At 37.1% G+C, this 21,975-nt stretch overlaps 1 protein-coding gene across 1 annotated transcript in view; it reads right to left on the bottom strand.

Annotated features, from left to right (window-relative positions):
- Positions 1–18,206, bottom strand: part of CD96 (CD96 molecule) — a 42,232-nt gene extending 24,026 nt beyond the window's left edge. The window contains exons 1-4 of the mRNA XM_087937412.1: positions 18,080–18,206; positions 15,101–15,523; positions 5,587–5,699; positions 3,763–3,988 (exon numbers count right to left, since the gene is read on the bottom strand). Coding sequence (XP_087793538.1) covers positions 3,763–3,988; positions 5,587–5,699; positions 15,101–15,523; positions 18,080–18,128 — 811 coding nt within the window. The 5' untranslated portion in view covers positions 18,129–18,206. The remainder of the gene's footprint in view (positions 1–3,762; positions 3,989–5,586; positions 5,700–15,100; positions 15,524–18,079) is intronic.
- Positions 18,207–21,975: the final 3,769 nt, after the last annotated feature.

Here is a 21,975-nt window from a genome sequence, read left to right as displayed (position 1 = left end):
ACTTCTCAGCTCTTCCATTGGGGAAGGGCTGTCAAACTCCTGTCCTGCAAGCTGGATGCATCATGTGCCAGCCATACCCAGTTTAGTGAAGGGGGAAAACGTTCAGATACATCATGTGATGCTGTGTCATGACATGAGTTTGACACTCCTGCATTGGGCTCAGAGGTGGTATTCAGCAGTTCTGACAGTTCTGGAGAACTGGTAGTGGAAATTTTGAGTAGTTTGGAGAACCGGCAAATACCACCTCTGACTGGAGATTTTACAAGCCAAGCCACACCCACAGAACCAGTAGTAAAAAAATTTGAATCCCACCACTGATTGGGGTCATCGGTTCTGCTTTTCATACAGCCATTTTTAGTCTGCAATTTATCCCCTATTTTCATCCCCTATTTATCCCCTAACACAAACTTAAAGGGAATTCAGTAACATTAAAACTGGCATTCAGAACCTAATATGGATAAAAAAAACAATTTAATCAACAGAATTTTTCCAATTTGAAGAAGGAAAGAAAGAGAAAGAGATCATAAAACTGCAATGCTTGCATTAATCAGTACTGAGAATATTAAATCAAGATAGGTATTTGCAGCAGTCTATGATGATGTAAAAATTATCATCACTCTGGTCCTTTTTTAAATGAGCCCTTAAAATTTGGCTCCATTCTAAGGCCTTTGCCTATTATTTTATTTCAGTTTTTCATTTTGCCCTTTGGCATGCTCACCCAAGTTCTGAGTTCATTAGCAAGAAGGGAATTAAGGTTTGCATTTACATTCATTGGGCAGGAAGGATTAATCAAGATTACAACAATATGGAGAATACAAATTGAAAGGAATTCACTAGCACAGGCAGCTGTGAACCAGCTAGTGTTTTGCCCATTGTGTACATGCTTGCTTTCTTATCATCCCTTCTTCTCCAATCTCTCCACTCTGCAAGGAAAGGAAAAAATGCTAAGTTTGCATTACAGGTTTTTGTGGAGTTATGGGGGAAAATGTCTCTTTTTGAACTTTAGATATTATTTCTAAGCCAAAACCATGATTTATAAACCACACTGCCTTGTTCACACTAAATGACTTCACACAATAAATCTGATTGCCTCATATTCTTCTTTGTTGCAGATGGTTTATATATTATTAACTTCCAATCACATTAAGCCACCCTGACGGCCCATCAAGACCACTGGTTTCTGTATGTTTGCAAGATTTTCCACATCTTGTACCTCAGCCCCCACTAAAAGCTGTTATGCAAGTTATCATGAATTGGTAATATCTATCAGAATTGACTATATGGTGACATCTACAATGGACTGGAAATGTCCACTAATGGACATTTCTTGTGTTGCTTCCCATTTTTTTGTAAACTGAAAGCCCAATTATTGCTCCCCTTGGAAGAAGACCCACTCAATATATTTGGTACATACTTTAGGTTAGTAAACATGTTCCAAATTATATATCTAAATGATTGCACTACCAACAGTCCCAAGAAAGAACTATCCAAAGATGAAATTTGTAATATTACTAAAGTCATTATGGAAGGATCAGATATTTCCATAGTTAAATTCTCCTTCCTCTTTTATATAGCTATGGTTTTTCTTTCAAAATGAAAAATACCAACAGGGGGCAAGTGTTTACAGCATCTTTAGTTTTTCTTCCAATTTCATTTTGTTTCTATTTCTTCCCTCTTTCTCTAAAGTTCCAGGTACATCATAACACTCCATTTGCCTAATGGCTTTTAATTATTCTTGGTTTTTTTTTTTTAGTTGAACCTGTGCAATCATTGCTCATGAAAAACAGCGAAGTTCAATTTGGCTACAAGCTTAGCTCCACTTGTTAGTAGTGATCTATATTATTAACCTTTATTTTCAATTTGCATGAACTAATTGAATTCGTTCTGGAAGTTGATTGAAAGAATTGTTCATGTTTAATCAAAACACTGTACTTCTTATCCTTCTCTGTCTATGAATAAATTACTTCTCTCTTCAAAAAGACATATTGCATCTATATTTACTAGGTAAATTAATCAAGATACACTGTTGTCAAGATCTTGAAGATGAAATACTTCAAGATCAGTGGTGGTATTCTACCAGTTCAGCTTGGTTCTACCGAGCCAGTAGCGGCGATGAACAGCAGAGACCAAACCAGTTATCTCCATCACTCTGCTGTTGGGCTCTCCTGCCAGCCCAGGCTCCCATACACACCTTTATCCTCTGAATTTGAAGTGCAGCTGTTTTGCGCGGCACAGCAGAGTGCTGTGCAGCAGCTGCTTAACTGACCAGGAGAGTGCAGGTTTGCAGGAGGTGAGTTAAAATGCCTCTGCGCCTGTGCAAAGTGCACATTTGGCATACGTGTGCATGCAAAGTGTGTACACACATGCAAAGCATGCCCAATAAGCCACACCCACTGAACCGGTGGTAAAAATATTTGAATCTCACCACTGTTTAAGACAGGGGTGTCAAACTCGATTTCATTGAAGGCTGCATCAGGATTGTATTTTACCTCAGAGGGCCAGAGTGGGTGTGGTCAGCTCAACATCACTTGTGTCAGGGGTGCCTGTGGTGGCCCGAGCCCTCTGCCAGAGAAAACAGGCTCCTGAGCTCTGTTTTCGGCTGCAACGGCCTCCTGTAAGTACCCTCTGCCAACGAAAACAGAGCTCAAGAGGGCTGTGTGCAGCCCACCCGAGTTCTGTTTTTGCTGGCAGAGGCACCGCAGGCCAGTCTTTTGCTATTTCCAGGGTGGCCCTGCGGGCCAGATCTAATCACCCCGCAGGCAGATCTGGCCCCCGGGCCTTGAGTTTGATACCCCTGGTTTAAGATGTGTATCAGATGCAACACTGTATTATTCAAACGATGGCTAACAGAAAACAAAAACAAGTAATAGCACCACTAAAAATCAACATAACATTCTTAATCACTGTGAGAATAAAATCAGAAACAGATAGTAATATTAAAAGATATTTATAACACATAAATAATATGCCTCCTCTTTCTTATGGCAGCTTTTTAGATAACATGAGAGCACAATAATATTCCTTATTCATTTTGTTTTATTACAAGTTAATAATGCCCTAATCCTTTTTCAACTGTTCCTCATAAGACTTGGTTTCCAAATCTCTTAATATATTAGTAGTTTTCCTTTGAATTCATTTCAGCTTTTGCCCAGAACTGGACACAGTTAGCAGCAATTAGTACCCTTAGGAAAACAGTGCAATCTGCCAAACATCAATGCCAGGATTGACTTTTTTTCACTTAAAAGCTGGCATCTTGCTTAACTTGGATACATGCTGAGTAGAATTGAATTGTACAAAATCTGGATGCACTCTTCCATTAATATAGTCCAAGATTATCTTGGCCTATTTAGCTAGCTCATATTAAGCTAGTGGTCCAGATATTCATTATATGCACTGCCACCAAATGGGTTTTCATGTTCTTGAACTATGTACATTTTTTATACTTGTGATTCAAAACCCTAAAAATATTATTGGGCCAAATCTAACATAATCCTGTTGCATTTGATCCAATGTTCAAACTTTTGAGAATCAACGATATACAGGACAGTGGTCTTAGGTGATTACATGACATCATGAGTAAGAGACATATTGTGCTCTGCTACCAATTTATGGCAAGAAGTTTCTTTGTACAAAATAGAAAAATGTTAAATACCGTTACTTAAGCAAACAAGCATTTAAGGGAATCAAGTCGATTTTATAAAGTAACATTTGAAAAAAAAGTGTCGATTAAGTTTTTAATCCATTACAGTAGCTCCTCCTCACCGAATATTTTCACTTGAGTGGCACTTTCCTGAATTCTTCCAGAAAGAGTGGCAATTGAACAGACAAACTTCTTGCCATCATCAATAACTGTCACCGGAGAAATCAATAACGCATTTTTTGAACTCATTTGGATTCTGTCCTTGTACACAGTGAGATTGGTCGTATAGCCTTGAAGGTAATAGGACGTTTTCTTGATTAGGATCTCTTCATTTCCATTTTCTTTCTGCTAGAAATGGGAGATATGTCAATGATGCATTGCCAAGAAAAAGCATGAATTATCATCATTTCTTTCTTTTTAATGTAATAGAAGGTGCTGATATAATAGCTATTGTACAACTAGAATAGGTGAATCACTGATTCTGCCTTCCTTCCTATAAGAGCTATTAGCTATTAGATAGCCTATCTCTCTTTCACAATCTGTCTCAAGAACAGTCCCTTTTTATTATAAATTTCACTTTAGGACGTATCTCTTTTGTTAACTAATTCTGGTATAAAATAGTTTTGGACTGCAGAATGAAAAAAGGAAACATTTTTTTCTTTTTAATGTCTTCTCAGCAGCAATTAGAACGTTTATTTAGAAATAGAAATAAAATAGCAAGCTTCTCTAACAAAAAAAGTACTGAATAGTCTGCAAGTGCTATCTCTGCTAAAGCAATGCATAAAGATTTTTTTTTCTTGAGAACCTGTGTCTCAGTGTGTTTCTCTCTCTGTGCATACCCACAAACCCAGAGACCACACAATTATACAATAGTCAGTGTATGGTTTAATGGTTTCCAAAAAGCTTCAGAAGCTGTAAAGGCTGAAGTGATGACTAATATTGATACTTGGCATTGGCCCCAATTTGAAAATTCCCAGACATATTTTGCATTACTAAAGTTCTAAAAGTTCAAAGGACAAATCAGACCTAATGACAATATGATTTGATTTAGCAATTTCATGTAAATATTAAAACTATATTGCAATAAAGTAGAAATTTGCAGAACTGCAATGCAAGAATAAAATATTTGAGTTGTTGCTCACCCAGAAAAGAGAAATTATAGAATTTCCAGCTCCTGGACAGGGGCATATGGGACATATGGACAAATATTATGTGTCAATGCTATCAAATTATTAGGTATGACCAGAGTAATTTAAGCTCCATCCATTTTTATGTAAGTATGATGCATATTTCATGCACATTAAAATAAAGGATGACACTTTATAGCCTAGACACACTTGTTTTTTGAAGCTATTGACCTCTCCGCCCCCACATCCTTTGGATGACCAGATCATGGTAGTGGTATGATTATATGCTAATAAGAATGGAGCTGGACTTTTTGGGCCCTTTAAATAATTGGGAGGGTTTTAAAAAACTCTAAAAACCAAGAGGTTCAATGAAGAAGTTTATATAAATTTGATATCTCAAAATAAAAATCTATTAGAAACAGCCATATCCATATAGCACTAACATGCATGCTAGATACTTTATATAAAATATTTTTGAAGTGCTGCCTAAATATGTTTACTGAAAAATATTTTATCTGCAGTTTAGAATCTGCAAAAAATATTTTATCTGCAGTTTAGAATTACTGTTACTTGAATATGAGATGCTTTGGTTCATATCAGATATCTCCTAAACATGGGTAATCTAGGAAGACACATGAGATCCTCAAGATTACGGATTTCCAAAGTCACAGTCTTCAGAGCAAACTAAGTTTTAATGATAATTTTTCAGCCATTTTAAAAAGCAAAACAACAAATAAGATATATTCTGACAGGCTTGGTGAAGCCGCTTTGGACTTAGGTCTCCCTCTCCCCTTATTTTATTGAGTAAATGTTTCTTACCAATAACCACGTTACAGAAGCATTTGTTAGGTTTATATAATGGGGCATACTGTTCCCACATGGAATTTCTAAGGACTGGTTGTATAAAGCTTGTAGCACAGAAGTCTTGTAATCTATTTACAAAAAGTAAAATAAAAAGAAGAATATTATGTAGACAATACCAATGTACAGTGCATGTAAAATTCTGCTCTATTGTTTAGTACATTCATCCGCATTGTGAATATAAAAGAATAGTTCTCCAAAATAAGAATAGACCTTTTTTGAGAGATGAAAAACAGTTCATAGATAACTATACAGAGAGGTCAGTGATTTCTTGATATTTCAAGATTTAAAATGTTTTGCTTAGAACAAACTAGCTCTTTTGTAGCTCTTTCATCTGCCACTGCCACAAGCAGGTAAACAGTTTATTTTGGTATTGTAAACATATTTTAGGCTCTAAAATAGATTTGTGCATATAATAAAACATAAATGAAAGCAAAAAGTCTTCTTAAGAAGGCAGAGTTTATTAAACAGCATAAGAACCCAGAATACTATAATATAAATTTATAATAAAATCTAGAATATCTTGTATAAAATGATGGAATAATAGTTGAGTCAAATGAATGATTAATAACTGATAAATATATAAGCATTTGTTAGATTGACAATGTGAGAACCTATACAACTTGTGAGTAAGGACTATGAAAGGATAGCACAAAAGATTTGTAACCAACTGACACACTGTATGTATATAACTGGAAGATGTTTTTATGTTTTTATGTTTTGTCTGTATATGTTTATCTTAAAAAAAAATTATATAAAAAAAGAACCCAAAACACTAGTCAGACATACTTACAGTAACACTCGTTTAGTCTAGTTAGTGTTATAGGAATGAACTTGGGCAATGTCAAAAATCCCTTTTCCTTCCTCGAATGTATTTGTCAAATTATCAAAAAAATTTGCTTCCAATTTTATGCTTCATGTTGTTAATACACACAATATTTCATCCCCCCCCCCCCCCAAATTTGGCAGTTAAAGAAATTAAGTGGAAAGAAAGTTTCTTCAACATATAACGTATCAAGAGTAGGATTTCCTCTTTTGTGCTGACAGTAATGTTGCTTTTAATGTTTTCCCTGGGACTGAATTGGAAGTCCAGGGGGCTGCATACATCTAAAGAGGAAAACGTTATTAAATACTGTAATAAAATAGTGCAAAGGAGTACTACTTGTATGATAAGTTTCTTCCCCAAACCCCAAAAACTTTAACCTTAGACTGTCTATTATTGACCTCACCCCTTTCCTAAGAGGTCTCTAGGGGGCGTGCATAAGCGCACCAACGTGCCTACCGTCCCTGTCCTATTGTTTCTTTTATTTTTCTTTTATTTTTCTTATATGTACCCATTTCATGCATTCATAACTATGTATACACTTATACTTATTATCTTGTAAACAATCGACAAATCAAATAAATAAATAAAGAATCCTCTGAAATTCATGTCCTCTTTAAAAGGAATTTCAAAGCTAATTCTCTTTCATTACATTATATAAGAAAGATGGTTAAAGAAAATATTCTATGCCTAACAGTAATATCTAAAAGCTACTAAGCTTGTTCCAGCTTTTGTGTTAAATTGTTTTGGAAGCAAAATAAGATTTAGAATTCTATAAACAAACCTCATCTAGTTAGCAAACATTCTAGGCAGACAAATGGAAGAAAATGAAGATCACTAGCTTACATTAAGGTTAGGAAGTTCTTGATTAAATGACTCAATATTTAAGAAAACCCTGCATTTTCATAATGGCATATAAATCTTGTTGTTGCCTTTCCTTGTTGTTGTCTTCATTTTTTTTTTGTTGACCTTATGGTAATGCTTTTCCCCTTTACTTTGGGTTATCAGTCCTTAAAGATCTGGGGATGGATATTAATCCAGATGGGCATGCAGGTAGTCCTTGGCTTACAACCATTCCTTTAGGGATTGTTTGAAGTTATAAAAGCACTGAAAATACTGAGTTATGATCACTTTCAAAACTTATGACTATCACAGCAACCCTGTGGTCACTTGATCAAAATTCAGATGCTGACATGTATTTATGATGGTTGCAGTGTCATGGGGCCCAGAGATCATCTTTTGCGACCTTCTGACAAGCAAGGTCAATGGAGAAGCCAGATTCACTTAACAACCATGTCACTAATTTAACAACTGCAGTGACTTACTTAATAACTGTGGCAAAAAATATCATAAAATCGGCTGAAAATCACGTAACAACTGTCTTGCTTAGCAATGGAAATTTTGGGCTCCATTGTGATAATAAATCATAGACTTCCTATAGTATATTATCCTTTGGTACAATGTTATATTTTCTTACTGTTTAGGATCCTATTTCTTCCAACTCAATTTTAAACATGTTCCATTCTAGGTGGTTGGAAAGCTGAATTTGAATGAATCTGAATTTAATTTAATTTTTTTAAACAATTTTTTTTACCAATAAGTGCTACAGAGAAGTGAAATCTAATGATGTTACACAGTAGACAGGAATAAATGATTTGTGAACAATATTGCTTTACTTGTAAAAATAGCAGTGTTAAGACTGCTTTACTTGTAATAATAGCAAAATGTTGGCTCAATATCACAATGAAAGCCTTTCTCTGTCGATGCAAAATTGATACTGATGAGGCAGGATTTTAATCCCATCTCATAGCTGATCAGGACAACAAGAACATCTATAGTCGGCAAGCTTTGTTACAAATCGGACTGAAATGTGAAAAGGCTATTACGGACGATTTTACACATTCTCATAACATACCAAAGGAGGCAGCTAGGCCCTTGGTGAAACCATGGATCACTATCCCTGTAAGAAGGAGGAAGAGGCGGAGAAAGAAGAACAGGAAGAGGAAGAGACGATGTGGTACTGGGGTTTTCTTTAGGCTTGAGTTCCACACAAGCCTTCAATTCCAAGTATATTTCTTACCAATGCAAGATCTCTGACTAACAAAAAGGATAAATTAAGGTTACAGATTGCAAAGACTAAATTCATCAAGAACTGCTGGTGTTTTGCGAATCACAGAAACTTGGCTTCATTCACTCATTCCAGATGCAGCTGTTGAGCTGGAATGCTACATAGCTCACCGGCAGGACAGGAGTAGAGATTCTGGCAAGATCAAAGGGGGAGGTTTAAGCCTTTATGTGAACAAAAGCTGGTGTATCAATACAAAGAGTGTAGACAGCCACTGCTCCATGGATCTGGAGTATATGACTCTTAAATGTAGACCCATATATCTTCTGCGGGAATTCAGCGTGGTGCCAATACTACCATAGCTTTCAGATTCTTGTATAACATAATTAGTAATCAGCAGAATAAATATCCTGATGCTGTGCATATCATAGCGGGGGACTTTAATCAAGCTGATTTAAAAGAAGTGCTCCCTAAATTCTATCAGCATGTTAAGTGTGCTACTAGAGGAGCAAACATATTGGACAAAGTATATACAACATCAAACATGGCTATAAGGTTATACAGTTACCATATTTGGGACAATCAGACCATATGTCACTGCTTTTAGCACCAACGTACATCCCTCTTAGGAGACAGGCTCTGCCTATAATACAGACAGTGAAATCTTGGCCAGAAGATGCTTCCCAGCAACTTCAGGATTGTTTTGAGAACACAAATCAGGACGCCTTTATCACCCTGACCTAGAGGAGCACACTGCAACTGTTCTGTGCTATATCAAACACTGCACAGATACTGTCACTGTGGATAAATGTATTAAGATCTATCCCAATCAGAAACCCTGGATGACCAAGGAAGTCCAGCACCTCTTGCATGACAGGACTAAGGCCTTTAGGTCCAGTGATGGGGCAAGATACAGTGTTGCCAGAGCTAATCTGAAGAAAGATATCTGGGAGGCCAAGACTGATCATAGGAGGAAGATTGAGGATAATTTTTATAGGGATAACATGAGGCAGGTGTGGCGAGGTATTCAACAAATTACAAACCATCAACCGACCAATGTCATCCCTGCTGAGGGTGATGCTTCATTGGCAGAGGAACTGAATCATTTCTTTGCTCATTTTGAAGTGGAAACATCAGAGAAAGATAAAACACAACTACCAGCATTCGGAGGGCTGTGGATCCTGGAAAGGCTGCCGGTCCTGATGGTATCTCTGGGCAAGTGCTTAAAGACTGTGCTGATCAGTTGACTGGAGTCTTTACCAGGATCTTCAATCGGTCTTTATCCCAGTCCACTATTCCATCTTGTTTGAAGGCTTCCACCATTGTTTCAGCTGCCAAAGAAGTTCCCTATCAATAACTTCAACAATTACAGACCAGTGGCACTCACTCCTATCATCATGAAGTGCTTTGAGAAATTGGTCTGCTGGCACATCATTTCTGGTCTTCCACACACATATGATAGACACCAGTTTGCATACAGAAAAAATAGATCTACAGAGAACGCTATAGCCATCACTCTTCACACTGCTCTGACTCATCTAGAACAGTGGGAGGGCTATGTGAGGATGCTTTTTGTGGATTTTAGTTATGCGTTTAACACAATTCTTTCACATAGACTAGTGTCTAAACTTCTGGACCTTGGGCTTTCTAATTCAATCTGCCTTTGGATTATGGATTTCCTGTCTGGCCTCTCACAGAGGGTCAGATTAGGTAATCATACCTCTTCAACCCTTATTCTTAACACTGGTACACCACAGGGTTGCGTGTTGAGTCCCTTACTCTATCCTCTTTATGTGAATGACTGCATTCCCACTCACGTTAGTAATACTATTGCTAAATTTGCAGATGATACAACAGTGGTGGGACTTATTTCTGGGGGGGATGAGTCTGCCTACTGAGATGAGGTAGACCAGTTGCTTTCGTGGTATGGAGGCAACAACTTGGTCCTCAACACCAATAAGACCAAGGAGTTTATAGTGGATTATAGAAGGAACAGATCAGACATCCAGCCCTTGCTTATCAAAGGAGACCGAGTGGAGCAAGTGGCCAGTTTTAAATTTCTGGGTGTTACCCTAAAAGAGGACCTGACCTGGGGTGCCTGCATTGCAGCCCTGGTCAAAAGGGCCCAGCAGAGATTATACTACCTGAGGCTTCTCATAAAACAACAACTGAATGAGTAAGTGCTGGTGACCTTCTACCTCTGCACCATAGAGAGCATTTTAATATACTCTGTATGGTTTGCCAGTTGCATAGTGGCAGATAGGAAAGCACTCCAGAGGGTTAATGTCATTGCCCAGAAGATCATTGGTTGCCCTCTCCCCTCTTTGGAAGAGCTTTATAGCTCCCGCTGCCTTAAGAAAGTTCAAAACATTCTCAAAGATCCATCATCTGGCAGACGGTACAGAATAATAAAAACAAGGACAAATAGGCTGAAAAACAGCTTCTATCCCAGGGCAGTAGCTCTTTTGAATTCTGCTGTATAGCTCAGTGTTGGTGTGGTGTCGGGAATTTCCTGTTCAATGTGTGAAGGGTGAAGGATGTGTGTTCGTGTTTATTTTCATGGTCATGATATTCACTGAAGATGGTGTTTGATGCAATGACAATAAAGTAAACTAAACTAAGAAGCAGAAAGATATATATTTGGACCACTAACCAATTCCAGTAGAACCTTTGCCCAGTTGTTGCCATCAGCTTGATGTTATTTTTTATAATCTATCAATCTTGTCCCAAAGGTGCTTTTTTAGAGGACCTTCCTGTTTTTCTTTGAAGATGTTTTGCTTCTCATCCAAGAAGTTTCTTCAGTTCTGACTGAAAGTCCAGTGCCTCTTGAAAAAGCATCTTGGGGACAACCATGACCTGGATGACTGAAAATCTCCATAGACATCAATCTATCAAGCTGTTTCTGGCAATCACAGCATAAAGTATACATATTACAAACAAAATTGCATTTATCTTTTTTTTCTAAATGAATGCCTATGAGAGCATAGTCCTGCCTACTAGCATAAGAAACAGACTTCTCATAAACTAGGCAGCATGAAAGGAAATAGAATAAACAGACTAAATACTGGAACATCAGTTGAGAGCAGATGGTCATCTTAGACTGCATAAATAACAGCACACTATCAATAACTTAAAGCAGAAATTAAAATGAGCAACCATAGAACTCATTAAGACTTTAACAACTACCATCAAAATTGGTATACAAAAACAAATTGAAATGAAGAAAAACAAAACTGTAAACCAAATTGTTGAAGCTAGCCTGAATAAAGGTAAAACTGAACTAGAATGGGAGGTAAATATCTCCAATCATCCCTTAAATACTTCAGAACAGAATATTCTCTAGAAAGAATATTCAGAACAGAATATTCTCCAGAATATTTTCTGCAATATTCACTGTAGCACAGATCAAAAGGGCCCAGCAGAGATTGTACTACCTGAAACTTCTTAGGAAACAACTGAATGAAAAACTTCTGGTGACCTTCTATAGCTGCATCATAGAGTATTTTAACTTACTAACTTACTGTATTTTAACTTAACCATGCACGTCAGAGGTAGTATTTAACTGGTTCACACTGGTTCACATCCAGTCACATGACCACCAAGCCACGCCCACCAAAAATATTCTTAAAGATCCAACTCATCCTGGGCACCCTTTTTTTGAACTATTACCATCTGGCAGATGGTACAGGATAATAAAAACAAGGACAAATAGGCTGAAAAACAGCTTCTATCCCAGGGCAACAACTATATTGAATTCTACTGTATACTGCAATATTAATGCAATATCGGGTTTTCAATTCAATTGTATAGAATGTGAAGGATGTGTGTTTGTGTTTTATTTTTATAGTTATAATGTACACTGAAGATGACATTCAATTTCATTGTACGAGGTGCAATGACAATAAAGTAAACTAAATTAAGCACTAAATTGTAACACAAAAGAATGTCAACCACCGGAATTCTTTGAATATTTACAGTGTCAGTCAAAACAAGTGAACCAATCAATAAGAAGCAATAAAATGTATTATACCCCTGGTCAAATAGACATAGAACCATCAGAGAAGAAGAAAGAGAGATACTAAAAACATTAAAGACTAACCAAATTATCTCAATACTTGTAATAAATTATGCACACAATTAACATTGGCAGATCATAGTGCATCCAAAAAGCAAAAGAAACATGGCAAAGAAAGATGCCATCTCACAAACTGAGTGGAAAAACCGAACAACCGATTCTAAAAAACCCTCAACAATATCAAATAAAGGACATGTCACAAAAGAATAATGTTGTATAAAAGCAACTGTGGACTAGTCCATGCATTCATCTATGGCTACCCTAAATACATAAACTTGGCAGATTTGTGTCTCATTTCATAAGCAACTAAGTAGGAAGCATGCCTTCTCTGTTGTAGCATCCAACATCTGGAAAAACATGTGATACAGTATTCAGATTACCTTATCTCTATTAATATTTGGATTAAAAAAAATAACCTCAGCTCTGAGATAGACTGGTGTTGTTTCCATTTGATGTGTAGATCTGTCTTGGTTGTGATATATAGTCCCTCAATTAAAATTGTCAAATTAATCTGATTGACTTTTTAAAACTATGTCCCAAATGTATTGGACAAAGGTGGTGCTAAACTGTCTTGATTTTAGCAAAGTTTTTGATTCAGTTCCACATAGTGAGTTCGTAAAACAGCTGTACAAGCTAGGGCTTAACTACTAGGTGATCCAGTGGACAAGCACTTGCAGTTGGCTAAGGGGTAAATCCTATTGTGTGATTGTTAATGGGACACTACCTGAACAAAGAACGTCCACAAGTAGTGTACCACAAGACTCAGTCGTAGATCCTGTTCTGTTCTAGATTCTGTTATTAAGTGTTGTACCTTATGGTTCTTGATGAGTGTATCTTTTCTTTTATGTATACTGAGAGCATTTGCATCAAGACAAATTCCTTGTGTGTCCAGTCACACTTGGCCAATAAAGAATTCTATTCTATTCTATTCTATTCTATTCTATTCTATTCTATTCTATTCTATTCTATTCATGTATTTATAAGTGATAGAAGGATTGTTAGATAAGGTTCATCTTTTTGCTGATGGCACAAAGGTGGGTGTTGTGACTCCGAGACTTGAACCTGGTCAGTCAGCAGATGTAGGCTCGAGTGATGAAGAAGATCTGGCATTGAGATTCGAGCCTGCATTATTAAGTGACTTAGAGAGGAGTCAGGAAGAGTGGGAGGAGTTGGCTCTGAGAGATGAGCCTGCTTTACTGGAGGTTTTGGAGTCCTCTCCCTCCCCTGAATCTCCCTCCCTGATTACACCTCAGCTGTTAACAGACAATCAGGAGAATGTGCCAGAGGTTTCGAGCGATGACGACACTGACGGATGTTGGCTTGATGCTAGGGCTAGAAGAAGATTGAAACGTCAATCACAATTTGAAAAGAAGCGTCAAGCCAGTGATTAATTAGTGAGACTGACACGCCCCCTCAGGGGATATAAGGAAGCGTACTATCTCGTAATCCTTGTTGGAAGCAAAGTGTATTTTGGTGTGAAAGAATTGTGTATAACTCTTTTGGCTGCGTCGTCGTGATTTATGGACAGTTCAGACTTGCCAGACAGATTCCAGGAAGACTGCCAAGGACTGTGAAAACAGAAGCAGTTAACTCTTTTGGGTCTGGTTTTGTTTGCTTGAATATTTGAACTTTGGAACTTTGGATTCTCACCTTTGGATACAGGTGAGACAGAACAGGTGGGTAATAGAGTTGATGTTTCTGGGGGTATTCATACTAGCCATTTTACCCAGTTATCTAACTGGATGCCTGGTTATAATGACTATAAATTCTGATCTTCAGTTTTATAACATTCCCACTACCATCTGATATTGCCACACTGTAGGAACTCTTGCTTAATAGCAATAGCACTTAGACTTACATACCACTCCACAGTGCTTTACAGCTCTCTCTAAGCAATTTAGAGAGTCAGCATATTTCCCCCAACAACCTGGGCCCTCATTTTACTGATTTCAGAAGGATGGAAGGCTGAGTCAACCTTGAGCCAGTGGGAATAGAACTGCCAAACTGCTGGCAGCCATCGATCAGCAGAAGTAGCCTGCAGTACTGCAATCTAACCACTGCACCATTTAATACTAGACCTCTGACCCCAGTTTTGGCTTAATGTCTCCTTGTAGCAGTCTCTCTATAGTTTCTACATAAGAATCATGTCCAATTCTTGTCAGTAGTTATCAGCTTATATCATTTACAACAAAACAGCTATAATACAAACTCACACACAATCAGTAGGACCATAAAAATAAAAAGAGTAAAGCTTGAAATTTTTTAGTATCCAAGTGTTGCATTTACTGAGAGTAGTCACATGATGTCAAGTGACTTTTAAGAAAAATGAAAAACAGTAGCAATGACAATATAAAAATAACAATGCTGATAATAAATTTATAATCTGACTTGTATAATGGCAACTCTGAGGACCACATTCAGGTTTACTCCCTCAATTTAGAGTTATGCTACATTACTTTTTTGTATATTTTTTCTTCATTTTTTTAAAAAAATCTATTACTGTACTTACCTCTTTTCCTAACAAAAAGACGTATTTTTGAACTGCTTGTTCCAGTTGGATATGTGGTAAAGATACATTCATAGGAGCCAGAGAGCTCAAGTGTGACATTCTTCAGTTGTAGAACCCAGTGGTTGCATTCTAGGTTGTTTGCTACAGAATTAACCTCTTTGAAAGTCCTGCTGAAGTCAGTTGAACAATCACAGAAGCCTTTCTCAAAACTTGCTGTATTGTTATAGGCTGCTTCAGTATATTTTGTACCATAGAGAGGGTTATATACAGCTATTATTCTTGATTGACGATCAGCATATTTAGACCACTGAATCTGTGTTACATAGGTTTCTTTTCCTTGCAAGATGCTGCATTTTAGAGTCACATTGCTACCAGCCAAAGCATAGACAGTTTCTTCATTTGTAATTATAACCGCAGAACAACCTACAAATCAATATAATGTGCATATTATCGCAGTCATGTATAATAGTCATTGCATTAACTTAGCCTTCACTTGTTTGATGCTCTCATTGAAAAAAAGGTCCATATCCTTATATTTATGATTTATAATTTAAAACAGTCATAAATAAATATCATATAATATTTATATTATTTATAAGTAAGTATATTAAAGATTTTGGCTCTGTACAGAGGAAATAACTGTAGATGACAATGGCCCAAACTCACCCAGTTACCATCTAAAAGAATAACTAATTCAGAGCCTTATCAAAGGTTGCACTGCTAACAATGGGTAGAAACCTGACAAAAACTAGATAAAAATTTAAATATTTAAGTGCAATTCATTAAAATGCTCCTCCCCATTCTATCACATTAGACTTTAACTTTTTTGGCAAACTGTACAGGTCATCTGGAGTCACAACCAGGAGTGGGATTCAAATTTTTAAACAACTGGTTCTGTGAGCATGGCTATGTGGGCATGGCCATCTGACCTGCTTTTTTTGCAGGCCCCTCCTGTTTTGGGGGCCTTCTGGGACTCAGGAAAGCCTCCTGGGGGAGCGTTTTTGCTCCCAGAAGGCTTCCCTAGGGCTCAGGAAGGAAAAAAATGGAGCCTGGGGTGCGTGTAGCACCCACCACGCTCCATTTTGGGGCCTTCTAGGCCTCAGGGAAGCCTCCTAGGTGAAACAGTAAGACAGCGAGGGGAATCCTGGTACAGCTGATTCTAAGAACAGCTGATCATCAGAAGGGGGAAAAAAGAAATACCTTAAGGAATAACTGGGCAGGGAAGAACGCAGTCAGTGATGTCGTGTATGCATGTGATGTTGCGCATGCTCAATAAGGACTGACTGGGTGGGAGGGGTGGGGTGGGCAGAGAGGGGCGGGGCCAGCCAAGGGCACGATTTGCCAGTTCTCTGAACTCACAGAATCATAACAACCAGTTCTATAGAACCAGTCCAAACCAGTAGAATCCCATCCCTGGTCACAACTAAGATTTTGAAAAAGACTGCATGCAGTCCTAATAGGAATTTCCGCCCGCTAGATTTTTTTTAAATGCCACCTTTGCTGTTTGTATAAATAGGTTGATACAGTTACCTAGTACTCCTTCTTGCTCTTATTTTCCACACAACAACAATCCTGGGAGGTGGGTTAGACTGAGAAAGAATCAGTGGCTGAAAGTCATCCAGCCTACTTACAGCCTAAATCAGCACTAGATCTCACAACTTCCTGCCTTCAAGTCTGGCCTCTTTTAATTAAACCAAACTGGTTTTGTACTCTTAATATAAAATTCTGCTTTCTTCTGAGCTCTAACATGGTGGGACTGAAATTGACTGGAAATTTAAACAAGCAGGTGTATATGTCTAAACAAAAAGATACAAAAAGAGCAGTATATAAAGAGGCCTGGAAATTCAAAGAATGGTTATTTTGTTCAGCATCTTAGTTTCAGGAAGCTGCTCTACTTTTGACAATGCTTGGCACAGGCAATTCTTCCTTGTAAGTATCTATGGTTCATATGGAGGATCAAAGTGCAACACTCAGGGCATTAAGAATAAATATTTTAATAGGTAACTTTTATTAATAGCTTTTTTACTTTAAAATGTGTTGCCACTCTTTGTACTTTCTCTTTCAAGTTAGGAATGTTCTATTATCAGGCCAAAGTTGTTAAGGCTGGCTGGCAGACGTCTAACTGGTTTGTATCAGGCTAATATCCTATATAGAGAATCATCTGGTTACACTACCTGCTTGTCTTCTCATGCATGAGCAGGGGATAAAATCAGACTGTTAGCATCAAAAACATTTTTTTCTTGCATTGATTTAGGTCACATCCCAGAATGATCTGCTGTTCATGCTCAATTAAACTGCATTGTGGGAAGGAGACATCATGTAAGCTTCACTATAACAATGCAGTTAACACAGATGGACAGTTCATATCCTCATTTTAAAGACATTTTTTCTAACATTTAGGGCAAAAGCTATATTTATAGGGGCACAAAAAATAACAAATAATTCAAGTATTTACTGAATTATTAAGTAAATCAAGGGTCAAGCTTGATTCCTGATGACTTCCTGAACTTCTTCATGCAGCTTATTTTTACTTCAGATTTAGTTTTGCCTTTTTTTCCTGGGAGAGATGGTTTATATTTTTTTTTTCTTTTCTCCCAAACTCCTTTGGATTTCCCAATCAAGCCTACAGACTAGATTTCCTGATTGTATCTTCAAGGTACTCTAAGTTTGTTAGCTTATTTGGTTATCCACTAATGAGATGATTTCATTCTTTAATTAAGAACATTTATAGTTTAATCCCATAATACCAACAAACTTTTAATTCTTAACTTTTTAGAAAAATCATAATGCAACCAAACTAATTTGGTTCTTAGTAGATTAAACACCTTATAAGAGCAAAGATCCAACACTTTGAGCTAGAAAATATAATTTTGTGTTTAAACAAAAACAATAACCATGTACACTACCTTGCAGTCTAACAAGGAACTGAGAAAACAAATTTATACACCTAGATATCATCATTTTATGGAAAAAACTTACCACAGAGGATACATACTAGGATCAGTATGTAAGACACCTGAAATCCCATCTTCCAATTGTATAAAAAAATAAATACTGTTAATAACAGTCTGTCTCAGTATTCAACAATGGATAGATTCATTCTTTCAACAGTATGTTTTTTATACTTTCTTTTTCGCAGATTTGAGAAGAAACATACGTACAGGAAATGAAACCACCCACTGAGGGTGTTTTTAAAATGTAAATGCATTTTGACTTTTAAAAAAGATTAAATAAAATCACATGCTATATTAACTTGTCCTACTCCCCAAATATTATTGACATGCAGAGTTTAAGAATTCAGTTCTCAGTAAAATATTCCATAGCAACCAGTGACTATTGACAGTAGAATTTAAAGCTTATTGAAAAACATGTAGACTGATTAGTGATATAATATGCATAATAACAGTGGGTGTTTGATCATCATTAGTGCTCCTTCCCTCACCCTTCATTTCTGTGCTAGAAATTCAGCATTAGATACCTGACTCTACAGCAAGTTCTAGACTAGACAACTTTGGCTAGATGAATTTGACTTTTCATAGCAGTACTTAAATCAAGAAAAACTATAATGGAAACTATAATGAAGTCTACTTTATTAGAAGTTTTAGGATGTGTTATTAATAGTGTACAAACATGATTATTAGGGATTCTTTTTACTCTTTATTCTTTACACTGATCTACATTTGTGGAGCCTAGGTAATATAATATCTGAACAAAAACAAACCCAACAAAGGTCATTGGTGAACCTGGATTGCATAGGTTGGGGCCAAATCTGGAAGAACTCTTCTGTTTTTATGAGTTGTTGAAAGAAAGTTGACATAGCATGTGTGAAGTGCTTTAAACAATCTAAAGCCTTATATGAAAAAACTTAGAATGACTAAAGAATAGGGAACCTCTAACTTGCTGGCCTTTTTTAAACCATTAGTTCTTATATTATAGGGTATTAAATTCATGACACCAGCGTCTGTTTTCTGTATTGCTTTCTTCAGATCTCCTTCCCTTACTCCTTCTCTCTTATCTGGAGGAGAGCAAGAAGTCAACATATACCCTATCTAAATGACTCTCTAGAAAAATAGCTTCATCACAGTTATATTGATCCTATAACTATTCATCACAATTGGACATGACAGCCACACACAACATGATATTTGCCATGAACACAAGAGGTTTGATCTATCAGTCTCAGTAATTCGGAGGTCATAAGTTCCTATCCTCAGAGAGGCATGCTGAAAACCATTATTCTTCTGCATTGGCTTTGAGTGGACCATACATGCTGACACTTGTCATACCACTGGGAATTTACAAGTCAGTGAAGATAAGAGAAGAATAATTTATCTTGCTTAAGCTAGGACGCACAGGATAAGTAATTACTTAGATGTGAGATAAAATAAATCAGCAAAAGGGAATTTTTCAAAATACATTTTGGATTGCCAGTATTATCTTTTTGAGTGGCTCTTGAGCTTAGTTGCAGGGTTTTTTTTGTTTTTTGTTTTGCGAACGTCGCATTATTCAAACTAGTAAGAACCACAGGGCTAGTGATTATCTTTTTGTCTGACACTTCTTTGCAACAATCATGAAAGTGTAGTGGTATCTGTCATGTAAGAGAGAATGCAGATTTTGTGCATATTCCCTCTCCTTCTTGGCATTGCATTTCTTTATAATCTTGCGAAAATCTATGCAAATCTAAAGTTCCAAAAGATCTTTTTCACTTTCTTATAAATGCTGAATTAATTATCAGTGAAACAAGAGTTTGTTTATGTGTTTCCATGTAATGGAATAAAGTAGGGGTCTCCAACCCCTGGTCCATGGACTGGCATTGGTTCGTGGCATGCCAGAAACTAGTCCATACAAAAAAAGGGAAACCCCATCTGCAGGATGCAGGCAGCTCATGAAACCACACCCCCTCTGGTCCACGGAAAAAACCTCTCTCCACAGAACCAGTCCCTGGTGCCCAAAAGGTTGGGGGCCACTGGAATAAAGGATGTAATAAGGAATAGTACTAGTTCCCAAAATACCCTACCCTCTCTCTCTCTCTCTCTCCCCTCCCTCCCTCCCTCCCTCCCTCTCTCTCTCTTTTTGCCATGTCAAAATGGAGATTTTTGTGGTTTTGGTTAGTTTATGTCTCTTCCCCAAAATAGTTTTGTTTTCATTTCCCTCTTTTTTATCCCTCGTCCACGACCTGACATTTTATGCATGTACTTTAGATTTAAGGATGGCTATAAGCAAAGACAAGCTATCTCTTATTTCCTGCATTCTGCAACTAACTTTAACAATGTTAACATTTTCTGGCATTGATTAGCTTTCCTAATCTGTCTAATTAGAAAGACTTCACAATCAGAGTTCACTTCTACGTTACTTCGGCAAATTTAGGAAGTGAAAATGGAATTGATATCGAAGTGCTCTGTGAAAGAAGGATACAGTAATTATTCAGTTTATATTTAGAGATTATCCCCACTAACAATAAAGTATCTAGACAGGCTCCTACAGTGACTTCTATCCAGGGGTGGGATTCAACCGGTGTAACTACTGGTGATTACGCTGTGTGCGCATGTAAAATAACCTTAGGCTTTGCCTCCCAGACAGCTTAAAAGTGCTGTGCGCAGATGCACAGTGTTCAAAAAGCCTCTTTTTCCCTGCTTTTTCAACCTCAGCTGTGCAGTGCAAAGCAGCTGAGGGTGAAAAAGCAGGAAATAAAGGACAGGTAAGAGCCTGGGTGGGCGGACGGGCGGGTCGAACAAACAACAACGAACACAGAACCGGTTCTGTGTTTGCTGCTCTTCAGAGATACTGGCTCTGTAAAACTGGGCAGGTATCCCATCCCTGCTTCTATCCAACCATCAATCCAGCATTTAGGTGTTTTGGTAAACAGAGTTTATTACTAACATCCAACTCTAGATGTTTTTATTACAACATTTCATAATACCTGCTGTATAGGTATCAGAAGAGACAATAAACAAACAAATACTTTCTTTCCTTTTGTTTAAAAATCTTACTAAGCTATACAGGTAGTCCTCGACTTACGATCACAACTGAGGGCAAAATTTATGTTGCTAATTGAGTTTTTACCCACTTTATGACTTTTCTTGCCACATTCATTAAGTGAATCACTGCAGTTGTTAAATGGTTGTAAGTAGATGTGGCTTCCTCATTTACTTTGAGGATCAGAAGGTTGCAACATGACCCTGAGACAGTGCAACTGTCATAAATATGAACCAGTTGTCAAGCATCTTAATGTAAAGCACAGGGCCATGGGGATGCTGCACTAGTCAGAAATGTAAAAAATGGTCATAAGTCACTTTTTTCAGTGCATTGTAATTTCAGATGGTCACTAAGCATACTGTTGTAAGTCGAGGACTACCTGTAGATTATGACTATAATTGTATTGCATACAACCATGAGGTCCTAATATAACCATAGCTTGAGGATTTGAGAATCAATTTCTGTAGTTTTTAACCATAAAACATTATTTTTCTCTATATAGTGGTAACAGTGTGTAGTTAGTTTTCTTTTAAAGCTGTCTTCACTGCATTTAAAACCATTTTAAAATGCTGCAACAAAAATATCCTGCAAATAATTCAATATCGCAATGTATTTATTATCCTTTAAAATTTACAACATGTAATACAGCTTCCCAGAAAACAGTACTGAAGAATTGCCAAGAGGTGGCGATATAACATCATCCACTTACCTCGCTGGGAAAAAAAAAATCCTAAGAAAGCTAGGGCTGGTATATATTAATTTTGCCCACATTTAGAGAATACCAACAGGACTTCTTGAGTTATATTCTGTAGATACTTTTAATTCCAGAGTAATAACCATGAATGTTTTTGAAAAAAAAATGCTTACCAATTGTCCTCTATTTTATCTTACATTGATTG

The sequence above is a fragment of the Pseudonaja textilis genome, chromosome 7 (genome assembly GCF_049901715.1).
Source record: "Pseudonaja textilis isolate UNSWEBS1 chromosome 7, rPseTex1.2, whole genome shotgun sequence".
Taxonomy (NCBI): domain Eukaryota; kingdom Metazoa; phylum Chordata; class Lepidosauria; order Squamata; family Elapidae; genus Pseudonaja; species Pseudonaja textilis.
This window is presented reverse-complemented; position numbering and strand designations above follow the sequence as displayed.